Source organism: Anomaloglossus baeobatrachus, chromosome 2, assembly GCF_048569485.1.
Source record: "Anomaloglossus baeobatrachus isolate aAnoBae1 chromosome 2, aAnoBae1.hap1, whole genome shotgun sequence".
NCBI lineage: Eukaryota > Metazoa > Chordata > Amphibia > Anura > Aromobatidae > Anomaloglossus > Anomaloglossus baeobatrachus.
Window position 1 is genome coordinate 19744961 of NC_134354.1, and position 22562 is coordinate 19767522.

A 22562-nucleotide genomic window follows, 5' to 3' on the forward strand; every position below is an offset into this window, starting at 1 on the left:
CGTACAACTGGATCAGGTGAGTGTGACCATCACACTGCACACGCAACAATTTTTATCATTTGATTTTACACAGGAGCGCACCCCCTTTTTCTTTTAGCAGACTTCTGAATGTTATAGTAAGGACAGTGGATAGATTTTCTTCTGATGACTATCATGAAGGCCGTATTTATGCAGGTGTCTCTGAACAGTAAAAATAAATGTACCACAACTCCAGAGTCTGCTAAATCTTCCTGAAGGTCTTTTGCAGTCAGACAGGGGTTCTGATTTGCCTCTCTAGCAAATCAGCAGTTTTTACAGATATTTTGCTTGGTCTTCCTGGTAACGGCCATTTCTTAATTACATTTTCAAACTGAGTAAAGGGAAACTTGAAAACACTTTGCTATCTTCTTATAGTCTTTTGCTGCATTGTGGACCTCCATCATTTTCAGAGTGCTAGGCAGCTGCTTAGAAGAACCCATGGCTGCTGTTTTTTGGCACAAGGTTAGAGGAGGCCGGGTTTTTATAAAGCTGTGAAAATTTTTATCACCTGATTATAGTGAACAATCCATAACCCTAACAGGATAATGAAGGTCTGAGACCTGGGTCAAAGTTATCTGAGCACTCAAATCTCCAAGGGTGCCCACACTTTTGCATCAGCCCATTTTCCTTTTTGTAATTTGTAAAATATAAACTATAAAAAATATATTTACATATTTTTGACTAAAATACAATGGAAATGTGTTTTTTTTTTAACTTTATGCCTTTTCGAGATCATTTCATCTTCAACAGTAATTTTGAACAGGGGTGCACAAACTTTTACATGTTAATGTATGTATGTATGTATGTATGTATGTATGTATGTATGTATTGAGTATTTATATGTATTTACTGACTGTGGTGGTTGTCTTGTTTATGTATTTGGTGTTTATTTATATGTATTTAGTGTGTATTATGTGTATTGCGTATACATTTAATGTTTACTGTGTATTTATTATGTGTATTTAGTGTGTACTATGTATGTATTTAGCACGTATTGTGCATGTAATGTGTAGTGTGCGTAATGTGTATTATGTATGATTTGTATTTATATGTATTAGTATATATTGTGTGTTGTGTATGTATTTAGTGTGTATTGGGTGTACAGTGTATGTAATGTATATTTTTATGTATTGTGTGTATTGTGCATGTAAATAATGTGTGTGTGTATGCATTTAGTTTGTATTGTGTATGTAAAGTGTATTTATATGTATCAGTATGAATAGTGTGTGATGTATGTATTAGTATGTATTGTGTGTATAATGTGTATTTATATGTATTAGCATGTATTGTGTGTATGATATATACAATGTGTATGTATTGTGTGTATGGTGTATATAATGTATATTTATTAGTATGTATTGTGTGTACAGTCATGGCCAAAAGTTTTGAGAATGACACCACAATGCTATTTTCACATGATCTGTTGCCCGCTGGTTTTTAATTGTGTTTGTCTGATGTTTACATCACATACAGAAATATAATTGCAGTCATATTATGAGACCAGAAGGTTCTATTGACATTAGAATGAGTTAATGCAGCAAGTGAATATTTGCAGTGTTGCCCCTTCTTCTTCAGGACCTCTGCAATTCTCCCTGGCAGCTCTCAATCATCTTCTGCAGCAAATCCTGACTGATCGCTGTCCATTCTTGCATAAGCAATGCTTGCATTTTGCCAGAATTTGTTGGTTTTTGTTTGTCCACCCGTCTCTTGATGATTGCCCACGAGTTCTCAATGGGATTAAGATCTGGGGAGTTTCCAGGCCATGGACCCAAAATCTCTATGTTTTGTTCCATGAGCCATTTAGTGATCATCTTTGCTTTATGGCAAGGTGCTCCATCATGCTGGAAAAGGCATTGTTGGGCGCCAAACTGCTCTTGGACAGTTGGGAGAAGCTGCTCTTGGAGGACATTCTGGTGCCATTCTTTATTCATGGCTGTGTTTTAGGCCAGACTGTGAGTGGTGCGATTCCCTTGGCTGAGAAGCAACCCCACACATGAATGGTTTCCGGATGCTTAACAGTTGGCATGAGACAAGACTGGTGCTAGCGCTCACCTCTTCTTCTCCTAATAAGCTGTTTTCCAGATGTCCCAAACAATCCAAAAGGGGATTCATCTGAGACAATGACTTTACCCCAGTCCTCAGCGTCCACTCCCTGTACCTTTTGCAGAATATCAGTCGGTCCCTGATGTTTTTTCTGGAGAGAAGTGGCTTCTTTGCTGCCCTCCTTAAACCAGGCCTTGCTCAGAGTCTCCGCCTCACAGTGCGTGCAGAAGCACTCACACCAGCCTGCTGCCATTGCTGCGCTAGCTCGCCACTGCTGCTAGTCCCATCCCGCAGCTGAAACTGTTTTAAGATACGGTCCTGGCGTTTGCTGGTCCTTCTTGGGCGCCCAGGAGCCTTTTTGGCAACAATGGAAGCTCTCTCCTTGCAGTTCTTGATGATGCGATAGATTGGTGACTGAGGTGCAATCTTTGTAGCTGCGATACTCTTCCCTGTTAGGCCATTTTTGTGCAGAGCAATGATGGCTGCACGTGTTTCTTTAGAGATAACTATGGTTAACTGAAGAGAAACAATGATACCAAGCACCAGCCTCCATTTAAAGTGTCCAGTGGTGTCATTCTTACTTAATCATGACTGATTGATCGCCAGCCCTGTCCTCATCAACACCCACACCTGTGTTACTGGAACAATCACTAAAACAATGTTAGCTGCTCCTTTTAAGGCAGGAATGCAATGATGTTGAAATGTGTTTTGGGGGTTAAAGTTCATTTTCTTAGCCAATATTGACTTTGCAAGTAATTGCTGTTAAGCTGATCACTCTTTATGACATTCTGGAGTATATGCAAATTGCCATTAGAAAAACTGAAGCAGTAGACTTTGTAAAAATTAATATTTGTAGCATTCTCAAAACTTTTGGCCATGACTGTATAATGTGTATTAGTATGTATTGTGTGTATGGTGTATATAATGTATATTTATTAGTATGTATTGTGTGTATAATGTGTAATTATATGTATTGTGTAGTGTGTGTAATACGTCTCATTACGGCTGCGGTGTGTGGATACATTGGTTGGGTTCCTCTATGGTGAGGTTTGTGGGGTCGTTAAGCAGTAATGGGCAGATTATTTATGAGTGTGTCTTGGACTGTGTAACCAGAGACAGATATATACGGTGGCGCGCCAAGCTGGCAAAAACTTCAGGGCATGATGGAAAAGGGAGAAACCAGGAATGTTCTGAATGTGGAGAGTAAACAGTGGTGGGGATAGATCTGCCGCGTTCTGTCACAGATATGCTCCGGTCTACAACATTTACACAGTCCAATGCAGACTAATAACACCGGCCGTATGCTACTGATGGATGCTACCTTGTGGATGGGAGACGGCGGCAGCGGAGGAGCGGGAGGCAGCAAATACCAGAATAGATTATCTATTATCATTGCTATTTGACTTATCTGTGCTTGTTATATAGCGTTTTGCACAAACTTCGCCGACTGTCATGGCGGCGGCAGCGGCCTCTGTTCAGATTTTGGTTTCTCTGTTGTCTGGGATCAACACCTGCTGTGTGATAATTCATAGGCAGGCTGCTGGTCTGCTTGCTTCTTTGATCACATGTTGTGGGGAGACCTATCACATCTGCTCCCCTCCTATTTATCTGGGCTGAATTCTTCCACCTATGCCAGCTATAGTTTGTCTTTGTTGATATGTGAGGTGGGGTGTCTCAGACTGTCTGGTGAAAGTTGTGCTTATTGCTCTGTGTGGTTGTGGAGTTTTCCCCTGTTTTGTACTTCCCTCCTGCTCTTGTTTTCCTCCTAATCTCTTATTGTCTTTACCCGAGAGAGTTTGGGTTTTCCGCTTGTCAGTTTGTATCTGTTGGTTTCATCTCACTTGTGTCCCGTCCGTCCTTGGGGGAAGGGGAATCAGATCAGGACTGGTCAGAAGTAGGGACAAGAAGGAGACTCAGACCTCTCCACCAACAACAGTATCGCTGAGATTAGGGAGTTTTGTTTTTCCTTGTCTTTTTTGTGGGTTTTATCTCACGCCTGTCCTGCCCTGGTAGGACACAAAGGGGGAATTAGATCAGGACTGGTCAGGACAGGAAGGAGACTCAGGCCTCCCCACCAACAGGAGTATCGCTGAGATTAGAGATAGCATAGAGCCCTCTAGCTTGAGGGACAGCTTAGGAGCCCCAGATCCTCACTAGCCCATAGTCATCATGACATTACTAACTTTATAGAGAAAATCTAGTATTACATGGAGGTTATTCAGATGAGCGATTGTCAATGACGTATACAGAGCAGGGCCCCTGGTACGAGGGGGCCCGGACCATGTTTATTACGGCTCCCATTCCGATTTATGAAAAGTAGCTAAAGCGCCGAATTCACCTTCACCAGATGGTAAAAACTGTGGTATAAACTACCACCACAAGGGGGCACTATGGGAGTCAAAATCCCCACCAATGTGACAATGTTATCCATGTCACACCATAAATTAAAGTGTAATTCCCCTTTAAATCTAACTGTTTGAAAAGAGAACAGGAAATTGATACATTGTATCCTAATTATTTACAGCAGAGAGAGAAACAAATGTAACCAAATGTATCCCTGAAGCTCTACGGATGGGGTAAGGTTAACAGAGACTGCTGGGAGTTGTAGTACTCATTTCAAAAGCACTATGTGTAATAAATTATATTATATTATATTAATATATATATATATATATATATATATATATATATATATATATACGCGCTTCTTCTCCATGCCAGGGAATTGTGGTTATGGTGGAAATTTATAGTATTTGGAAAGACTCTGTACATAAAAGAGAGGGGGCGGAGTGGGGGTCTCAGCGTGAAATGCGGCTTTAAATACCAGAGCTATAAATATGGATCGTGAAACAGCTGCAAGGAAATATGAGGGACAAAGAAACACAGAGCCCCCCATACGTTATATATACATATATATACAGCCAAAGGAGCAGCCGCAATGCAACGAGATCAATGGTGCGAGCACCGGCCGCGCCTGTGCCGAGACGGTCACCCCCCCCCCTGTAAAGCAGGACGTTTACCATGTACTTTATATACAGTATTTTGAACATCCCGGCTACTTCGAGCGCATAGGCAACACTAGTAAAGATGGGTGTGAGGTTTAATAGACGCAGATATTGTGCCAAAGGCACGGACCAGGGGCCAACATGACCTAATGATAGTAACGTTCACTCCCCAGTATAACCCTGACCTGGTGCCAGGAGCAGAGGACACTCCCTGTAATATCCACCGTCCTCCACCCTCTTATAACAACTCCTTTAACCCTTTCTCTGCTGGCCGTCTCCCCATCTGTCAGTATCCAGGATATCGCTCCGTACTGAACGCCAGTACAAGAGTCACTTTTGCAACTTTGTAAAGCATGAAATTCCCCTAATCTGATGCCGGTCATCCAGAAATTCCAATAGGAAAACTGCTGTGCAACAGATTAGAGGCTCTGGAGTCTATCTGCGGGGTGTCCCTAGAGGTCGGAGCGTCCCTAGAGGTCGGAGTGACCCTAGCGGTCAGGGCATCCCTAGCTGTTAGGCATCCCTATCAGTCGAGGAGTCCCTAGCGGTTTGGGTGTCCCTAGTGGTTGGAGCGTAGCTAGCGGTCGGGGCGTCCCTAGCTGTTAGGCATCCCTGACAGTTGGGGTGTCCCTGGCAGTCGGGGCGTCCCTAGCTATTGTTAGGCATCCCTAGCAGTCGGGCGTCCCTAGCAGTCAAGGAGTCCCTAGCGGTTGGGGCGTCCCTAGTGCTTGGGGCGTCCCTAGCAGTCGGGGCATCCCTAGCTGTTAGGCATCCCTATCAGTCGAGGAGTCCCTAGCGGTTTGGGCGTCCCTAGTGGTTGGAGCATAGCTAGCGGTCGAGGCGTCCCCAGCTGTTAGGCATCCCTGGCAGTTGGGGTGTCCCTAGCAGTCGGGGCGTTCCTAGCAGTCGGGGCGTCCCTAGCAGTCGGGGCGTCCCTAGCTGTTGTTAGGCATCCCTAGCAGTCGAGCGTCCCTAGCAGTCGAGGAGTCCCTAGCGGTTGGGGCGTCCCTAGTGGTTGGGGCGTCCCTAGCAGTTGGGGCATCCCTAGCTGTTAGCCATCGCTGGCAGTCAGGGCGTCCCTTGGCAGTCGGGGCGTCCCTAGCTGTTAGGCATCCCTGGCAGTTGGGGTGTCCCTGGCAGTCGGGGCGTCCCTAGCTGTTGTTAGGCATCCCTAGCAGTCGGGCGTCCCTATCAGTCGAGGAGTCCCTAGCGGTTGGGGCGTCCCTAGTGGTTGGGGCGTCCCTAGTGGTTGGGGCATCCCTAGCAGTCGGGGCATCCCTAGCTGTTAGCCATCGCTGGCAGTCAGGGCGTCCCTTGGCAGTCGGGGCGTCCCTTGGCAGTCGGGGCGTCCCTTGGCAGTCGGGGCGTCCCTTGGCAGTCGGGGCATCCTATATAAAAAGACAAATGCTATTAAAGACTTGCAATAATTGGGGCCCCGTTGGAGCTTTTGAATTGGGGCCCGTGAGCTATGAAGTTGCGCCGCTCAGTGTGTCTGTGATTGTGCATTCTTCCATGTACAGGAACATGCGCCGGGCCCAGGACAGGGCGAGATCCCGTTTCTCCGGCCGGACTCATCAGCGGAGGGGACGGAGACTTACGGTGAACTTGCTGTACAGCTGGTAGGTCAGCAGCGGGTTCGGGAGCTCCCGGAAATACAACTTGCACAGCGACCCCACGCAGTGGATGTCCTGGAGGTACACCTCTCGGGTCAGGTCCGGGCATTGCTCAGACACAAACTCCTGCCTGCAACAGAAAACAAGAGCGGGTGAGGCGGACTACAAGTCTCACACCACCGGGCGCAAAGCATGGGATTAGATACACGGCTCTGCAGACAGTATCACACAGGACAGGATCAAATACAGCTCAGTGGACAGTATCACACAGGATAGGATTAGATACACAGCTCAGCAGACAGTATCACACAGGATAGGATTAGATACACAGCTCAGCAGACAGTATCACACAGGATAGGATTAGATACACAGCTCAGCAGACAGTATCACACAGGATAGGATTAGATACACAGCTCAGCAGACAGTATCACACAGGATAGGATTAGATACACAGCTCAGCAGACAGTATCACACAGGAGAGGATTAGATACACAGCCCAGCAGACAGTATCACACAGGATAGGATTAGATACACAGCTCAGCAGACAGTATCACACAGGAGAGGATTAGATACACAGCTCAGCTGACAGTATCACACAGGATAGGATTAGATACACAGCTCAGCAGACAGTATCACACACGATAGGATTAGATACACAGCTCAGCACACAGTATCACACAGGATAGGATTAGATACACAGCTCAGCTGACAGTATCACACAGGATAGGATTAGATACACAGCTCAGCAGACAGTATCACACAGGAGAGGATTAGATACACAGCTCAGCAGGCAGTATCACACAGGATAGGATTAGATACACAGCTCAGCAGACAGTATCACACAATAGGATTAGATACATAGCTCAGCACACAGTATCACACAGGATAGGATTAGATACACAGCTCAGCAGACAGTATCACACAGGAGAGGATTAGATACACAGCTCAGCAGACAGTATCACACAGGAGAGGATTAGATACACAGCTCAGCAGAGAGTATTACATGGGATAGGATTAGATACACAGCTCAGCAGTCAGTATCACACAGGATAGGATTAGATACACAGCTCAGCAGAGAGTATTACACGGGATAGGATTAGATACACGGCTCAGCAGACAGTATCACACAGGACAGGATTAGATACACAGCTCAGCAGACCGTATCACACAGGACAGGATTAGATACACAGCTCGGCAGAGAGTATCAGCTTAGATACACACTTAGGTGCTCAGTGACACTGCAGACTATTTCACCACATTCAGTAACATCAGATGATGGGGGTTGTAGTGTATTTAGGCCGATGCTCCTACTCTCTACAATAATCAGAGCGGATAGAACTGGAGCAATATTCCACATTTTGGTCATTTTTCTCCTCGATAATTAGCAGCTATTAATATCTGGTAATTATAAAGACAAACAGCGATCGCATTAATGTGTCAGCGGGGCACCGGGCGGCAGATGGTCCTGTGTGAGCGGACCCCATTAATGGCAGAACACTGACCCACATCCCACCCATCACATGGTCTGTTACCGACCCCGATAATACTGGGGGCTCATTAATGATGTGATTAGCGCTGGCACTGTTGTCATTTTTAACATTCATCTCCACACTTTGAATTAAACAAATTTGATATTGCCACATACATACAAGTCAAATCCGTGAAAATTAAAAAATTCTAACTCCTAAATATAAACACAGAAATTAAAATATAAAATAAAAAATTTTTAATTAATTTTTTTCATGTTGTACTTCCCAGTTGCAATACCACCTCCTACCACTGTGCGCAAGGGCCAGTTATTCTATAGACATCAATGAAACAGCGCCACCTTTTCATTAAAATTGATCCTGTCGTTCGTAATCATGTCAGTAAAAAGAATGTAGGTAAGGAGGAGGACGTTACCTAAGTTTCTGTATGTTCGACGTCACTCCTGATAGGCGGTAGATACCGTCCACCACCCCGTGCTCCTCGATAAACTCTGCGCAGCTTTTCAACACAAGGGGAACTAAGGGAGAAAGAAAAGGGAAAATGTCAGAGACGTGGATCAAAATCGGTGATTACTACACATAAAAGCAACTCATCAAAAATCAACCTCTATAAATCACTATGAATGGGTATATAGATGTAGCAGAGTCGAGTTTGTTGCAATGATCTTACACAGGACTGCAGAAACTCTTAATGTGTCTGCAAAAATTAAGCAGCTTAGCGATATATTCAGCTTTGCTACAATGTATCAGTGAAGAAAAAGTGTATCAGGGACCTCACAGATTGGATGCAAATGTAACAAACCCTCAGCTGTAATAATGATTAGGCCTGAGCAGGTTTGCAGGCATTGCAAAGAAACTTTTCAGATATATTCGTGAGGAATTGGAACTCAAAAGTGCATTATCAAGTTGCAGAACTTAAAAGTAGACAATCCCTTTAAATCTGGATTGTGGCCATTAATGGGGGTCCAGTGAAGTGATAGAATACAGTGATTGGTTGTAGTGGGTGCCCGGGGCCCATTCATCTCGGAGGACACTGGGTTCACTCCACATGTCAGCAGATACTTATGTTATCGGTTTTCATTACTACTTGTCCTACACACCTGCGAGGCCGTGTCTACCACATTCCTGGGCCCGGGCCGAATACTCCTCCATCATCCTCCTCTCTATTCAGGTCTCCCCTTTCCTTCTCAGTTTCCAGCCTCCTTCACACATGAAGGTCTCAGGCTCAAATTCGAGAAAATATTTGGAGTTTTTGTGTTCTTTTAGGTTCACTTCAACACATTGGTCACCTGCGCTGTGCTCCACTACCTCGATGCGTGACCACCACTCCATCCAAACTTCTTATCACTAATGGTCTAGAGGAACAAGAGGGTCGGCGAATTCTCAATCTAGTAATTAATTGGACTTCAACCATGAGAAAGACATTACTTGTCCTTCCCTGGCACAGTTTTGACCTCTTTTGGGATGGGTTCACCTTGTGGCCAAAAGATTAGGCTAGCAACATAGACAGGACCATTTGCTATGCCATGAAGCTGATAAAAATGAATCCCCTCTATCACAGCCTCCAATATTTGGGATTGGATTTCAACTAAAACTTAGACAAAAAGTCTTCATGACCACTTATTGTTGGGGTCAGTATCCAAAGCAACACAGGTTGTAAATTTATATAGCTTTGCTTTTATGATTGGGGTCATACGAAAATAGAAAATGGCTTTTTTCAAGTGGTTGCCACAATATGAGTACTCACTATTCTCTTCAATGGAAATGTGGTAAAATAGAATTTCCTTCACAGGAACTAAGATGCTAACCATGAAGAACATCTTTCATCCATCTTCCTGGTATCACCCAAACATTTATAACTATCTCCCAATCATCTTTGTGGCATCAACCATGAAGAACATCTCCAAACCATCTTTCTGGTACCACCAAAGAACATCTCCAAACCATCTAACGTGTGCCAGCTAAAAATATCTCTAATTATCTTTCTGGTACCATCTAAGAACATCTCCAAATTATATTTCTTGTACCACCTAGAACATCTCCAAACCATCTTTCTGGTACCACCTAAGAACATCTCCAAATTATATTTCTTGTACCACCTAGAACATCTCCAAACCATCTTTCTGGTACCACCTAAGAACATCTCCAAACCATCTTTCTGGTACCACCGAAGAACATCTCCAAACCATCTTTCTGGTACCACCGAAGAACATCTCCAAACCATCTTTCTGGTACCACCTAAGAACATCTCCAAATTATATTTCTTGTACCACCTAGAACATCTCCAAACCATCTTTCTGGTACCACCTAAGAACATCTCCAAACAATCTTTCTGGTACCACCGAAGAACATCTCCAAACCATCTTTCTGGTACCACCGAAGAACATCTCCAAACCATCTTTCTGATAACAGCTAAAAGCATCTCCAATTATCTTTCTGGTACCAGCTAAGAACATCTCCAAATCATCTTTCCAGTACTAACAATGAAGAATATCTTGCATCCATCTTCCTGGCAGCAAATTAATAAGAAAACCTTCAGAACATAACAATGAAGAACATTTCTCCACCATTTTGCTGGTACCACCTGAAAGATTCATACCACAGCTATGAAGACCATCTTCCAATCATCTTCCAAGCATCAATCATGAAGAACATTTCTTAACCATCTTCCTGGTAACAACTGATGAGGAAAATATTCATAACACAACTATGAAGATATTAACATCTCCCAACTATTTTCCTTGCACCAACCTTGAGAACCAACTTCCCAGTATCAACTATGAAGAACATTTTCCAAACCAGAACTAGTCCAAGAGATGGTGAAGCGATATTTATCAGTCAAGAGAACAGGTCTCTATTGCTGAGAAGTCTATTAATGGGGTATGAAAAATTATTGACAACTCATGATTTAGTACATGATATAGAAGTAAAGTACTACATAGCTTCTATCCACCTCAACTGTCCACCACCAGGTATCTCATTGAAGCTGGCCGTTCTTTACCACCTTGCGATGATGATGATGATGATTATCCTGCTCAGAAGAGGTGGTGAGGTGGTCATGCATACTGAGTCACCTTCTTCTGTGACGCCCTGGCCTAACAGGTCGTCCCAAGGGTGCCGTGCAGTCTGCCCTTCTGCATGGTACCCGCTCCTCCTTGGTTACGGGTCCTGTCAATTTGGTGTTGCTACCAACAGGTGTATCTAAATCCTGAGGAACACTCTGCACCGCACCCACCAAACACCCATTGGGCAGCCTGAGGGGAATAGGGCCAACCAGATGGAGGGATGGAAGAGGGAGGGCAGAGAGGTCAGTTGAGTAGTAGTTGAGCAGTGAGACAGCGGTGACAGGACAGGTCACGCTGTGGAGCTGGGCTCCTGTACCTGTCCCAGGTGCCAGACGTTTGCCTGGCCAGAAGGAGCTGGAACCCCGGTCCCAGGGGGTAGTGACAGGGGGCACGGTGCTGCTACAGAGAGCAGGCTCGCTGCCCTGTGCTACAGCCGGGCAGGGACCAGGGCACGACGGGGTACGCGGACCCTAGGCTGGGAAAAAGCTTCACGCAGCCCAGTAATTCATTCACCCGACGGGAACGGAGTCTTCAGGAACCGTTCCCCACCCGCTCCAAAATCGGGGTACTAGTGCAACCAGGGGAATAGGACTTCCCACAACTGTCCAGAAAATCCCAAGCGTGAACCCTGAGAGCAAGCTCACCCTGCTAGCCACGCAGGTGAGCGGGACCCGAGTAGTTCCAAGCGAAAGGGATCCATATGAAGGACACACAGTGCCAAGGGACAAGGCTTCAAGCCAACCAGCAACACCAAAGGGGCATGGACCCAGCGTGCTCAACCAAAGGAGACAGAGCATTCAAGAGTTTGGTTTACCTGGTGTCAGCGTCAGTGACTTTGGACTGTGTGAGTACCCGATATCCCTTCATCCCCGACGGGTTCCCCACTCCATCCATCACCGAGTCCCGGGACACCACTCCCCCTACCCACGGAGGGGTTAACATCTCGAGCTGCCACACCATCGTCCCCGGGCTCCCCCCTAAATGGCAGCGGTGGTCCCTCCTGTTACCACACACCGTGGATGGCGTCATGAACATTATCCCATTCACCACCCAAAACATTTCCCCCTTTTTATTCCGGATGGCCGTGCGACCCCGCCTTGGATACAGAGACCCCTCGAGCCACTGTGGATCCGGGTCCGAGCAGCCTGTCGGCTGTCGCGGGGGCGGCACACTTCTGTAACTCAAAAGGGACCTTAGTGGTAGAATTGGGTCCCACCGGCCATCCCTCAACATGTCTCAAGCTGGATGTGGAAAGGGTTTTTCCAAAAAGTGAACATCCCATCTTATGATCAGGGGAACCTGCTGTCCATCTGCACAATGTGTACTAAATCGTACTTCACATTGGACAGAGGGAAATTAGGGATGTCATAGAAATAACAGCGACGCCATGGAAGGGTATGACCGTTATTGGAAAATTATGGTGAATAGGACAATTCATATTCTGGAAATCAATCACCCGTCTCGCCCATCATGATCACATCCAGCTGCTGCCATCACAGTGTTCTTACATTTTTCCTATCTAGAGGCAAAAACAGTCTCCTGACATCGGCTGAACCGACGGCCAAGTGCCGCCCACCGAGATCCCAGCTGTGTCCGTGCGCTCCAGCTGTCTGCAATACTTGTGATACAGGAGCACATCTGTATCATCTGATATCATAAAGATTGTACACAGCTGCTCCAGCAACCTCACAAATATCCCAGATCAGGTGCCTGAGGCAACGTATATAGTGTAAGACTCTTACTGCCAATGTATTTCCTACAAAAGGGCAACAAGTAGATAGATGAAAATTCAGCCTATTCACTAGAGAGCGGTGACATCACTGAGGATGCAGCCTATCCATTCACTAGAGAGCGGTGACATCACTGAGAATGCAGCCTATCCATTCACTAGAGAGCAGTGACATCACTGAGAATGCAGCCTATCCATTCACTAGAGAGCGGTGACATCACTGAGGATGCAGCCTATCCATTCACTAGAGAGCAGTGACATCACTGAGAATGCAGCCTATCCATTCACTAGAGAGCGGTGACATCACTGAGAATGCAGCCTATCGAGCAGTGACATCACTGAGAATGCAGCCTATCCATTCACTAGAGAGCAGTGACATCACTGAGAATGCAGCCTATCCATTCACTAGAGAGCAGGGACATCACTGAGGATGCAGCCTATCCATTCACTAGAGAGCGGTGACATCACTGAGGATGCAGCCTATCCATTCACTAGAGAGCGGTGACATCACTGAGGATGCAGCCTATCCATTCACTAGAGAGCGGTGACATCACTGAGGATGCAGCCTATCCATTCACTAGAGAGCGGTGACATCACTGAGGATGCAGCCTATCCATTCACTAGAGAGCAGTGACATCACTGAGGATGCAGCCTATCCATTCACTAGAGAGCAGTGACATCACTGAGAATGCAGCCTATCCATTCACTAGAGAGCAGTGACTTCACTGAGAATGCAGCCTATCCATTCACTAGAGAGCAGTGACATCACTGAGAATGCAGCCTATCCATTCTCTAGAGAGCGGTGACATCACTGAGGATGCAGCCTATCCATTCACTAGAGAGCAGTGACATCACTGAGGATGCAGCCTATCCATTCACTAGAGAGCGGTGACATCACTGAGGATGCAGCCGATCCATTCACTAGAGAGCAGTGACATCACTGAGGATGCAGCCTATCCATTCACTAGAGAGCGGTGACATCACTGAGGATGCAGCCTATCCATTCACTAGAGAGCGGTGACATCACTGAGGATGCAGCCGATCCATTCACTAGAGAGCGGTGACATCACTGAGAATGCAGCCTATCCATTCACTAGAGAGCGGTGATATCACTGAGGATGCAGCCTATCCATTCACTAGAGAGCGGTGACATCACTGAGGATGCAGCCTATCCATTCACTAAAGAGCGGTGACATCACTGAGGTTGCAGCCTATCCATTCACTAGAGAGCAGTGACATCACTGAGGATGCAGCCTATCCATTCACTAAAGAGCGGTGACATCACTGAGGTTGCAGCCTATCCATACACTAGAGAGCGGTGACATCACTGAGGTTGCAGCCTATCCATTCACTAGAGGGCAGTGACATCACTGAGGATGCAGCCTATCCATTCACTAGAGAGCGGTGACATCACTGAGGATGCAGCCTATCCATTCACTAGAGAGCGGTGACATCACTGAGGATGCAGCCTATCCATTCACTAGAGAGCGGTGACATCACTGAGGATGCAGCCTATCCATTCACTAGAGAGCGGTGACATCACTGAGAATGCAGCCTATCCATTCACTAGAGAGCGGTGATATCACTGAGGATGCAGCCTATCCATTCACTAGAGAGCGGTGACATCACTGAGAATGCAGCCTATCCATTCACTAGAGAGCAGTGACATCACTGAGAATGCAGCCTATCCATCCACTAGAGAGCAGTGACATCACTGAGGATGCAGCCTATCCATTCACTAGAGAGCGGTGACATCACTGAGAATGCAGCCTATCCATTCACTAGAGAGCAGTGACATCACTGAGAATGCAGCCTATCCATTCACTAGAGAGCAGTGACATCACTGAGAATGCAGCCTATCCATTCACTAGAGAGCAGTGACATCACTGAGGATGCAGCCTATCCATTCACTAGAGAGCAGTGACATCACTGAGGATGCAGCCTATCCATTCACTAGAGAGCGGTGACATCACTGAGAATGCAGCCTATCCATTCACTAGAGAGCAGTGACATCACTGAGGATGCAGCCTATCCATTCACTAGAGAGCGGTGATATAAGTTATGATAACACCGCACATCACCGTCACTCGGCTGATGTCAGATGTACATTATCAGCAGTGATCCGCTATCTGGTCGCAGCTCTGGGGTCGGCAGTGATATATGTGCGCTCTGTGCTAGTTCTGGATACGGATCGCGCGCGCTGGGACTTATTACATAACATTTGGCTCTGAACAGCGTGCGACAATTAGATTAAACTAACAAGTAAAGACGATGATAAGGCTGAACTAATTCTTCATGTAGGAAACTGAAGTAACCAAAAGATTAATGAGCGTGGAGCGACCATACCTCCAGCCACAGCACAACAACCTGCCTGCCAAGAGCTCCGACTGCATGAACCTTGCCCAATTACTCAGAAGCCGTCGGCTATGGCTGAGGTCACTTTTGCTCTGCGGTTTACCTTGCACATTTTTATTCTTAAAAAGGAACTCCAATATTAAGTTTACTTTTCCCAAATTGCGCCACCATTGATCTCTGGCCTTTTTAGGTACTGCAGGTTAATCCAGTTGACTAAGGCTGAGTTGCAAGATGAAAAATACAGCCATAAAGGCAAAACTATTTCCAAAAATACTGCTTAGAATCCATCAGCATTAAAAATATATAGAGAAAAAAATAAAATGTGTAAAAAACAAATATATTTAGCAAAAGTAGAAACTGAGAGACTCATTGCTAAGGAAAGCAAAACAAAGCCCAAACTATTCTTTAATTATATAAACAGAAAAAAGATTGAAATTGATGGTGTTGGCCCTTTAAAGAATAATGAGGGTAAAATCATAGAAAGCGATGTGGGAAAAGCAAATGTTTTCAATACTTTTTTCTCAACTGTGTTCACACAGGAAAAGCATATGCCAGGGATATGCAGAGTGATCATGTAAATGCCCCATTAAGTATGACCTGCCTAACCCAGGAAGAAGTGCAGAACCGACTTAGTAACATTAAAATTGACAAATCACCAGGCCCTGATGGCATTCACCCTCGGGTATTAAGGGAGTTAAGTAATGTGATAGACAGGCCTCTATTCCATATATTTAAAGGCTCTATAGAAACTGGGTCTGTTCCACTGGATTGGCGGCTAGCAAATGTGGTACCAATATTCAAAAAAGGGTGTAAAAGGGAACCTGGAAACTATAGGCCGGTAAGCTTAACATCTGTTGTGGGTAAAATGTTTGAAGGGTTTTTAAGGGATACTATTATGGAATGTCTCAATGTTAATAATTGTTTAACTCCGTATCAACATGGATTTATGAAGGCTCGCTCCTGTCTAACTAACCTGAGCAGCTTCTATGAGGATGTAAGCTCTCACATGGACCGAGGAGAATCATTGGATGTCATTTATCTCGATTTCGGTAAAGCATTTGACACTGTCCCACATAAAAGACTGCTAAGTAAAATGAGAAAGCTTGGGCTCGGGGAAAATGTGTGTAGATGGGTAGGTAGCTGGCTTAGTGGTAGAAAACAAAGAGTGGTTATTAATGGCGCATACTCAGATTGGGCCAGGGTTACTAGTGGGGTGCCACAGGGGTCGGTATTGGGCCCCCTACTATTTAATATATTTATTAATGATCTGGTGGATGGTTTACAGAGTAAAATATCAGTATTTGCAGATGATACAAAAGTTTGTAAGGTAGTTAACACAAAGGAGGACAGTTTGCAACTACAGATGGATTTGAGTAAATTGGAGAATTGGGCTGAAAAATGGCAAATGAGGTTTAACACAGATAAGTGTAAGGTTATGCACATGGGAAGGAGAAACAGATGCTACGATTACTTACTAAATGGGAAACTGCTGGGGAAATCAGACATGGAAAAAGACTTAGGCATCTTAGTGAATAAGAATCTAAATTGGAGTGCCCAGTGTCAGGCAGCAGCCACCAAAGCAAATAGGGTGATGGGATGCATTAGAAGAGGTCTGGGGGCACGAGATGAAAACATCATTCTCCCTCTGTACAAATCACTCGTCAGACCACACTTGGAGTATTGTGTGCAATTTTGGGCACCGGTGCTCAAGAAAGACATTACTGAACTTGAAAGGGTTCAGAGGCGGGCTACTAAAATAATAAATGGAGTGGGTGCATTACAATACACGGAAAGGTTATCAAAATTAGGTCTATTTACTCTAGAAAAGAGAAGACTTAGGGGAGACCTAATAAATATGTACAAATATATCAGAGGGCCATATAGAGATCTCTCCCATGATCGGTTTGTACCAAGGACTATGACAAGAACAAGGGGGCATTCTCTACGATTGGAGGAAAGAAAATTCCTACATCAGCATAGAAGAGGGTTCTTCCCGGTAAGAGCAGTGAGGCTCTGGAACTCTCTTCCTGAGGAAGTGGTGATGGCCAACTCACTGAATGAATGTAAGAGAGGAATGGAGGCTTTTCTTGTTAGCAAAAGTATAGAAGGTTATAAATAGCATAATCTTACAGGTAGATAGAAGAGCGACCAAGATTATTAGAGGAATGGGTGGGCTGCAATACCAAGACAGGTTATTAACCCCATAGCGACGGCCTAACGTCTCAAGACGTCGGAAAAACAGGGTACTTATTCTGTTCCGACGTCTTGAGACGTCAGGCCGGAGAAAGCTTGTAGCGCCCCCCAGTGACGAAAAATCTCGGGGGTTTCAGCTACCGGAGGTAGCTGAGACCCCCAAGATTATGAATCGGGGTGTTTTTTTTGGACCCCGATAATGTGATCGCCGGTATACACCGTATACCGCCGGTCACATTAAAAAAAAAAAAAAAATGGCAAATAATACTGATTTCTTTCTCATCTGACATGATCAAACATGTCAGATGAGAAAGAAATATAAGCCCCTAGTGCCCCCAAAGCCCCCGGTACCGGAGAAATCAACCCCCACCCCCCACCCCCACCGGACATCCAAAATGGCGCCGACGCGCGGCGAAAACTGCCGCCGCCGCCGGCTCTGCATTAATTTCCCTCCGATCTGAAATGATCAAACATTTCAGATCGGAGGGAAATGTCCTCCCCCTGATCCCTCCTCCGGTACACCGGAGATCTCTGGTCCCCCGGAGCACCCTCCGGTTCTTCAGAGCTTGCAAGATGGTGCCGACGCGCGCTGAAAACTGCTGCTGCCGCTGCCAGTGCATTCATTTCCCTCTGATCTGAAATGATCAAACATTTCAGATCGGAGGGAAATGTCCTACCCCTGACCCCTCCTCCGGTCCACCGGAGCCCTCTGGTTTACCGGAGCCCCCTCCGGTTCTCTAGAGCGCTCCCCCCCCCCGGAGCATGCAAGATTGCGGCGCGCGGCCGCATTCATCCTGCTCTTTCTGCCGCATGTGACACGTCACATGTGGCAGAAAGTTGTCCCCAGGTCCCACCGTCACCCCCCCCAGCCCCCGGTTTTACGTTACCTGGCTGCTGGTGCTCAGTCCCCGCGATCACGCTGCCTCCTTCTTGAAAGCTGGCGGCGCATGCGCAGACAGCGGCTGTCAGATGGATCCCTGCAAGCAGGGCTGCTGCACTGTGGACCGGGGGAGGGTGAATGCAGTGATCTGCAGCCACACTCCTCACATGGAGAGGCTGCTGTTCCAGAAAATGGGGGGTACGTTCTGTGAGCGTGCCCCTCATATTCTGGAATGAGGTTACTGCAGGTCACTCTGCCCTAAGTTGGACCGGGGCAGTGTGAGTGCAGTATTCTCAGATTACTGCACCCACACTGCTCATGGAGAGCTTGCGCTTCCAGAAAATGGGGGATACGTTCCCTGAACGTGCCCCCATATTTTAGAAGGTCCAGAGTCGCCGAGGGACGCTGACGTCGCTGCTGCACAGGCTGCTCCACTGTGGACCGGGGGAGAGTGAGTGCAGTGATCTGCAGCCACACTCCTCACATGGAGAGACTGCTGTTCCAGAAAATGGGGGGTACGTTCTGTGAGCGTGCCCCTCATTCTGGAATGAGGTTACTGCAGGTCACTCTGCCCTAAGTTGGACCGGGGCAGTGTGAGTGCAGTATTCTCAGATTACTGCACCCACACTGCTCATGGAGAACTTGCGCTTCCAGAAAATGGGGGATACGTTCCCTGAACGTGCCCCCCATATTCTAGAAGGTCCAGAGTCTCCGAGGGACCTCCAAAATGGATTACAGCGACCGAAATTTATTTATTTTCAATAAATTGGTGAAAGAGGAATGTTTCGGGGAGTTTTTTTTTCAAATAAATTTTTTTTTTGTCTTTATTTTTTTCTATTACTTGACTGGGTTAGTGATGTCGAGTATCTGTTTAGATGCCGTGACATCACTAACCCCAGGGCTTGATGCCAGGTGACATTACAGCTGGTATCAACCCCGTATATTACCCCGTCTGCCACCGCACCAGGGCGCGGGATGAGCTGGAGCGAAGCGCCAGGATTGGCGCATCTAATGGATGCGCCACTTCTGGGGCGGCTGCGGCCTGCTATTTTTAGGCTAGGAAGAGTCCAATAACCATAGCTCTTCCCACCCTGAGAATACCAGACCCCAGCTGTCCGCTTCACCTTGGCTGGTGATCTAATTTGGGGGGGACCCAACGTTTTTGTTTTTTTGTTTTTGTTTTTTTAAAAAAATGCCTGGGGAGCCCTCCAAATTGATCACCAGCTAAGGTGAAGCTGTCAGCTGTGGTTTGCAGGCTACAGCTGTCTGCTTTACCCTAGCTGGCTATCAAAAATAGGGGGGACCCCACGTCGTTTATTTTAATTATTAATTTTTTGGGGGGCTAAATGCAAGGCTAGGCACCCTTTAGTGCCACATGAAAGGCACTAAAGGGCGCCAGCTTAGAATATGCAGGGGGGTGGGACGTTATATATGTTTGACATCTATCCATTCATCCATTGTAGCATTTAGGCTATGTGCCCACAATCAGGGTTTGCAGCGTTTTGGGCGCAGAGTGTTTTCCCTGCATCCATAGCGCTGCATTGTGCAGTAGAAGCACAGTGGAAGGATTTTTAGAAATCTCATGCCCACTGGGCTTCTTTTCTCCGCAGCATAAACCGACCTGTGGCGCAGCTTCCTGAGCCTCAGCATGTCAATTTATGCTGCGGAGACAAGAGTGTTCTCTGCAGGTAGCATAGAGCTCCACAGCAGCCTGAACCCAAATCGTGGGCATGGGCAGCTGCGTTCTCCCGTGGACAACACTCACATCTCTGCAGGAAGGTTGACACTGTGTACTAGACGCCGTGTCGCTGGATCATGGCCACATAGCCTAAAAGTGAGAAATTTGTTGCTACAGCAACATTTTTGTGAAGTACCTGTGGATTCAAAATGCTTACTATACTCCTGAATAAAATCCAGTTTCCAAAATGGGGTCACTTGTGGGGGGTTTCTGCTGTATAGGTACCAAGGGGCCCTGCTAATGTGACATGGTGCCCGCAATTTATTTCAACTTTTCCAGAATTCAAATGGTGCTCCTTCCATTCCAAGCCCTCCCATTTATCCAAACAGAGGTTTTTGGCCACATGTGGGGTATCCCTGTGCTCATACGACATTGGATAACAAGCTGTGGGGTCCACGGTTTGTTGTTGCCTCTAAGCAACCTAAGCTTATCAAATTCTGTGAAGTACTCTTGGATTCAAACTGCTCACTATACACCTAGATAAAAGCCTTGAGGTGTCTTGTTTCCAGAATGGAGTCACTTGTTGGGGACCGCCACTGTTTAGGCACCTTAGGGGCTTTCCAAATGCAAGATAGCGTCCGCCAATGATTCCAGCCAATTGTGCAGTCAAATGGCGCTCCTTCCCTCCCGAGCCCTGCTGTGCACCCAAACAGTTGATTTTCATCACACATAAGGTATCAGCATACTCAGGAGAAATTGCACAATAAATTTTATGAGGAATTTTTTCCTTTTACACTTGTGAAAAAAAAGCTACCTGGTTGAAGTAACAATTTTGTGGTAAAAATGTATTATTTTATTTTCACAGCTCAACATTATAAACTTCTGTGAAGCACCTGAGGGTTCAGGGTACTCACCAAACATCTAGATAAATTCCTTCAGGGGTCTATTTTCCAAAATGGGGCCACTTGTGGGGGACCTCCACTGTTTAGGCACCTCAGGGGCTCTCCTAATGCAACATAGCGTACGCTATTGATTCCAGCCAATTTTGCAGTCAAATGGCACTCCTTCCCTTCCGAGCCCCGCCGTGTGCCCAAACAGTTGATTTCCACCACATATAAGGTATCGCCAAACTCAGGTGAAATTGCACAATAAATTTCATGGTGATTTTTTCCTGTTACCCTTGTGAAAAAAAAAGCTACCTGGTTGAAATAACAATTTTGTGGTAAAATTTTATTTTTTTATTTTCATGGCTCAACGTTATAAAATTCTGTGAAGCACCTGGGGGTTCAGGGTACTCCCCAAACATCTAGATAAATTCCTTGAGGGGCCTAGTTTCCAAAATGGGGTCATTTGTGCGGGGTTTCTGCTGTTTAGGTACCTTAGGGGACCTCCAAATGTGACATGGTGCCCGCAATCTTTTTCAGCCAAATTTCCTTTCCAAAATTCAAATATTGTTCCTTCCGTTCCAAGCCCTCCCATTTGTCCAAACAAAGGTTTCAGACTACAAGTGAGGTATCACCGCGCTCATAAAAAAGTGGTTAACAAACCTTGAGGTCAAATTTTTGGAATTACCTCTTGAAAAAGTGAGAAAATTGATGCTAAAGCAACATTTTTGAGAAAATTTATTAAAATTTTCAATATGACAACGTAACGTTAACAAAATCTGTGAAGTACCTGTGGATCTAAAATGCTCACTATACCCCTAGATAGAAGCCTTGAGGGGTCTAGTTTCTAAAATGGTGTCACTTGTGAGGGGTTTCTTCTGTTTAGGTACCTTAGCGGACCTGTAAATGCAACATGATGCCCGCAATCTATTTCAGCCAAATTTGCTTTCCAAAATTCAAATATTGCTCCTTCTGTTCCGAGCCCTCCCATTTGTCCAAACAGAGGTTTCTGACCACATGTGGGGTATCGGCGCGCTCATAAGAAAGTGGGGAACAAGTTTTGGGGTCCATTTTGTTGTGTTATTTCCTCTAAAAGTGAATAAATTTGGGTTAGAGCAACATTTTTAGGTAAAATTTAATTTTTGCTTTTTTTCATTCCACACTGCTTTTGTTCATGTGAAGCACCTGAAGGGTTAATAAACTTCTTGAATGTGGTTTTGAGTACTTTGGGGGGTGCAGTTTTTAGAATGGTGTCACTTTTGGGTATTTTCTATCATCTAGGCCTCTCAAAGTCACTTCAAATGTGATGTGGTCCCTAAAAAAATGGTTTTGTAAATTTTGATGTAAAAATGAGAAATCGCTGATAAACTTTGAACCCCTCTAACTTCCTAACGAAAAAAAAAATTGTTTCCAAAATTGTGCTGATGTAAAGTAGACATGTGGGAAATGTTATTTATTAACTATTTTGTGTCACAGAAATCTCTGGTTTAACGGTATAAAAATTCAAAAGTTGAAAATTGCTAAATTTTCAAAATTTTTGCCAAAATTCAATTTTTTTCATAAATGCAAAAAATATTGTCCTAAATTTGGTACTAACATGAAGTCCAATATG

General features: G+C 45.5%; 1 protein-coding gene across 1 annotated transcript in view; it reads right to left on the reverse strand.

The window, feature by feature from the left end:
- The window catches only part of ARHGAP31 (Rho GTPase activating protein 31), a 176797-nt gene that overhangs the window by 67445 nt on the left and 86790 nt on the right, over positions 1-22562 (reverse strand). The window contains exons 2-3 of the mRNA XM_075334901.1: positions 8582-8684; positions 6665-6809 (exon numbers count right to left, since the gene is read on the reverse strand). Of these exons, the coding sequence (XP_075191016.1) occupies positions 6665-6809; positions 8582-8684 (248 nt within the window). The remainder of the gene's footprint in view (positions 1-6664; positions 6810-8581; positions 8685-22562) is intronic.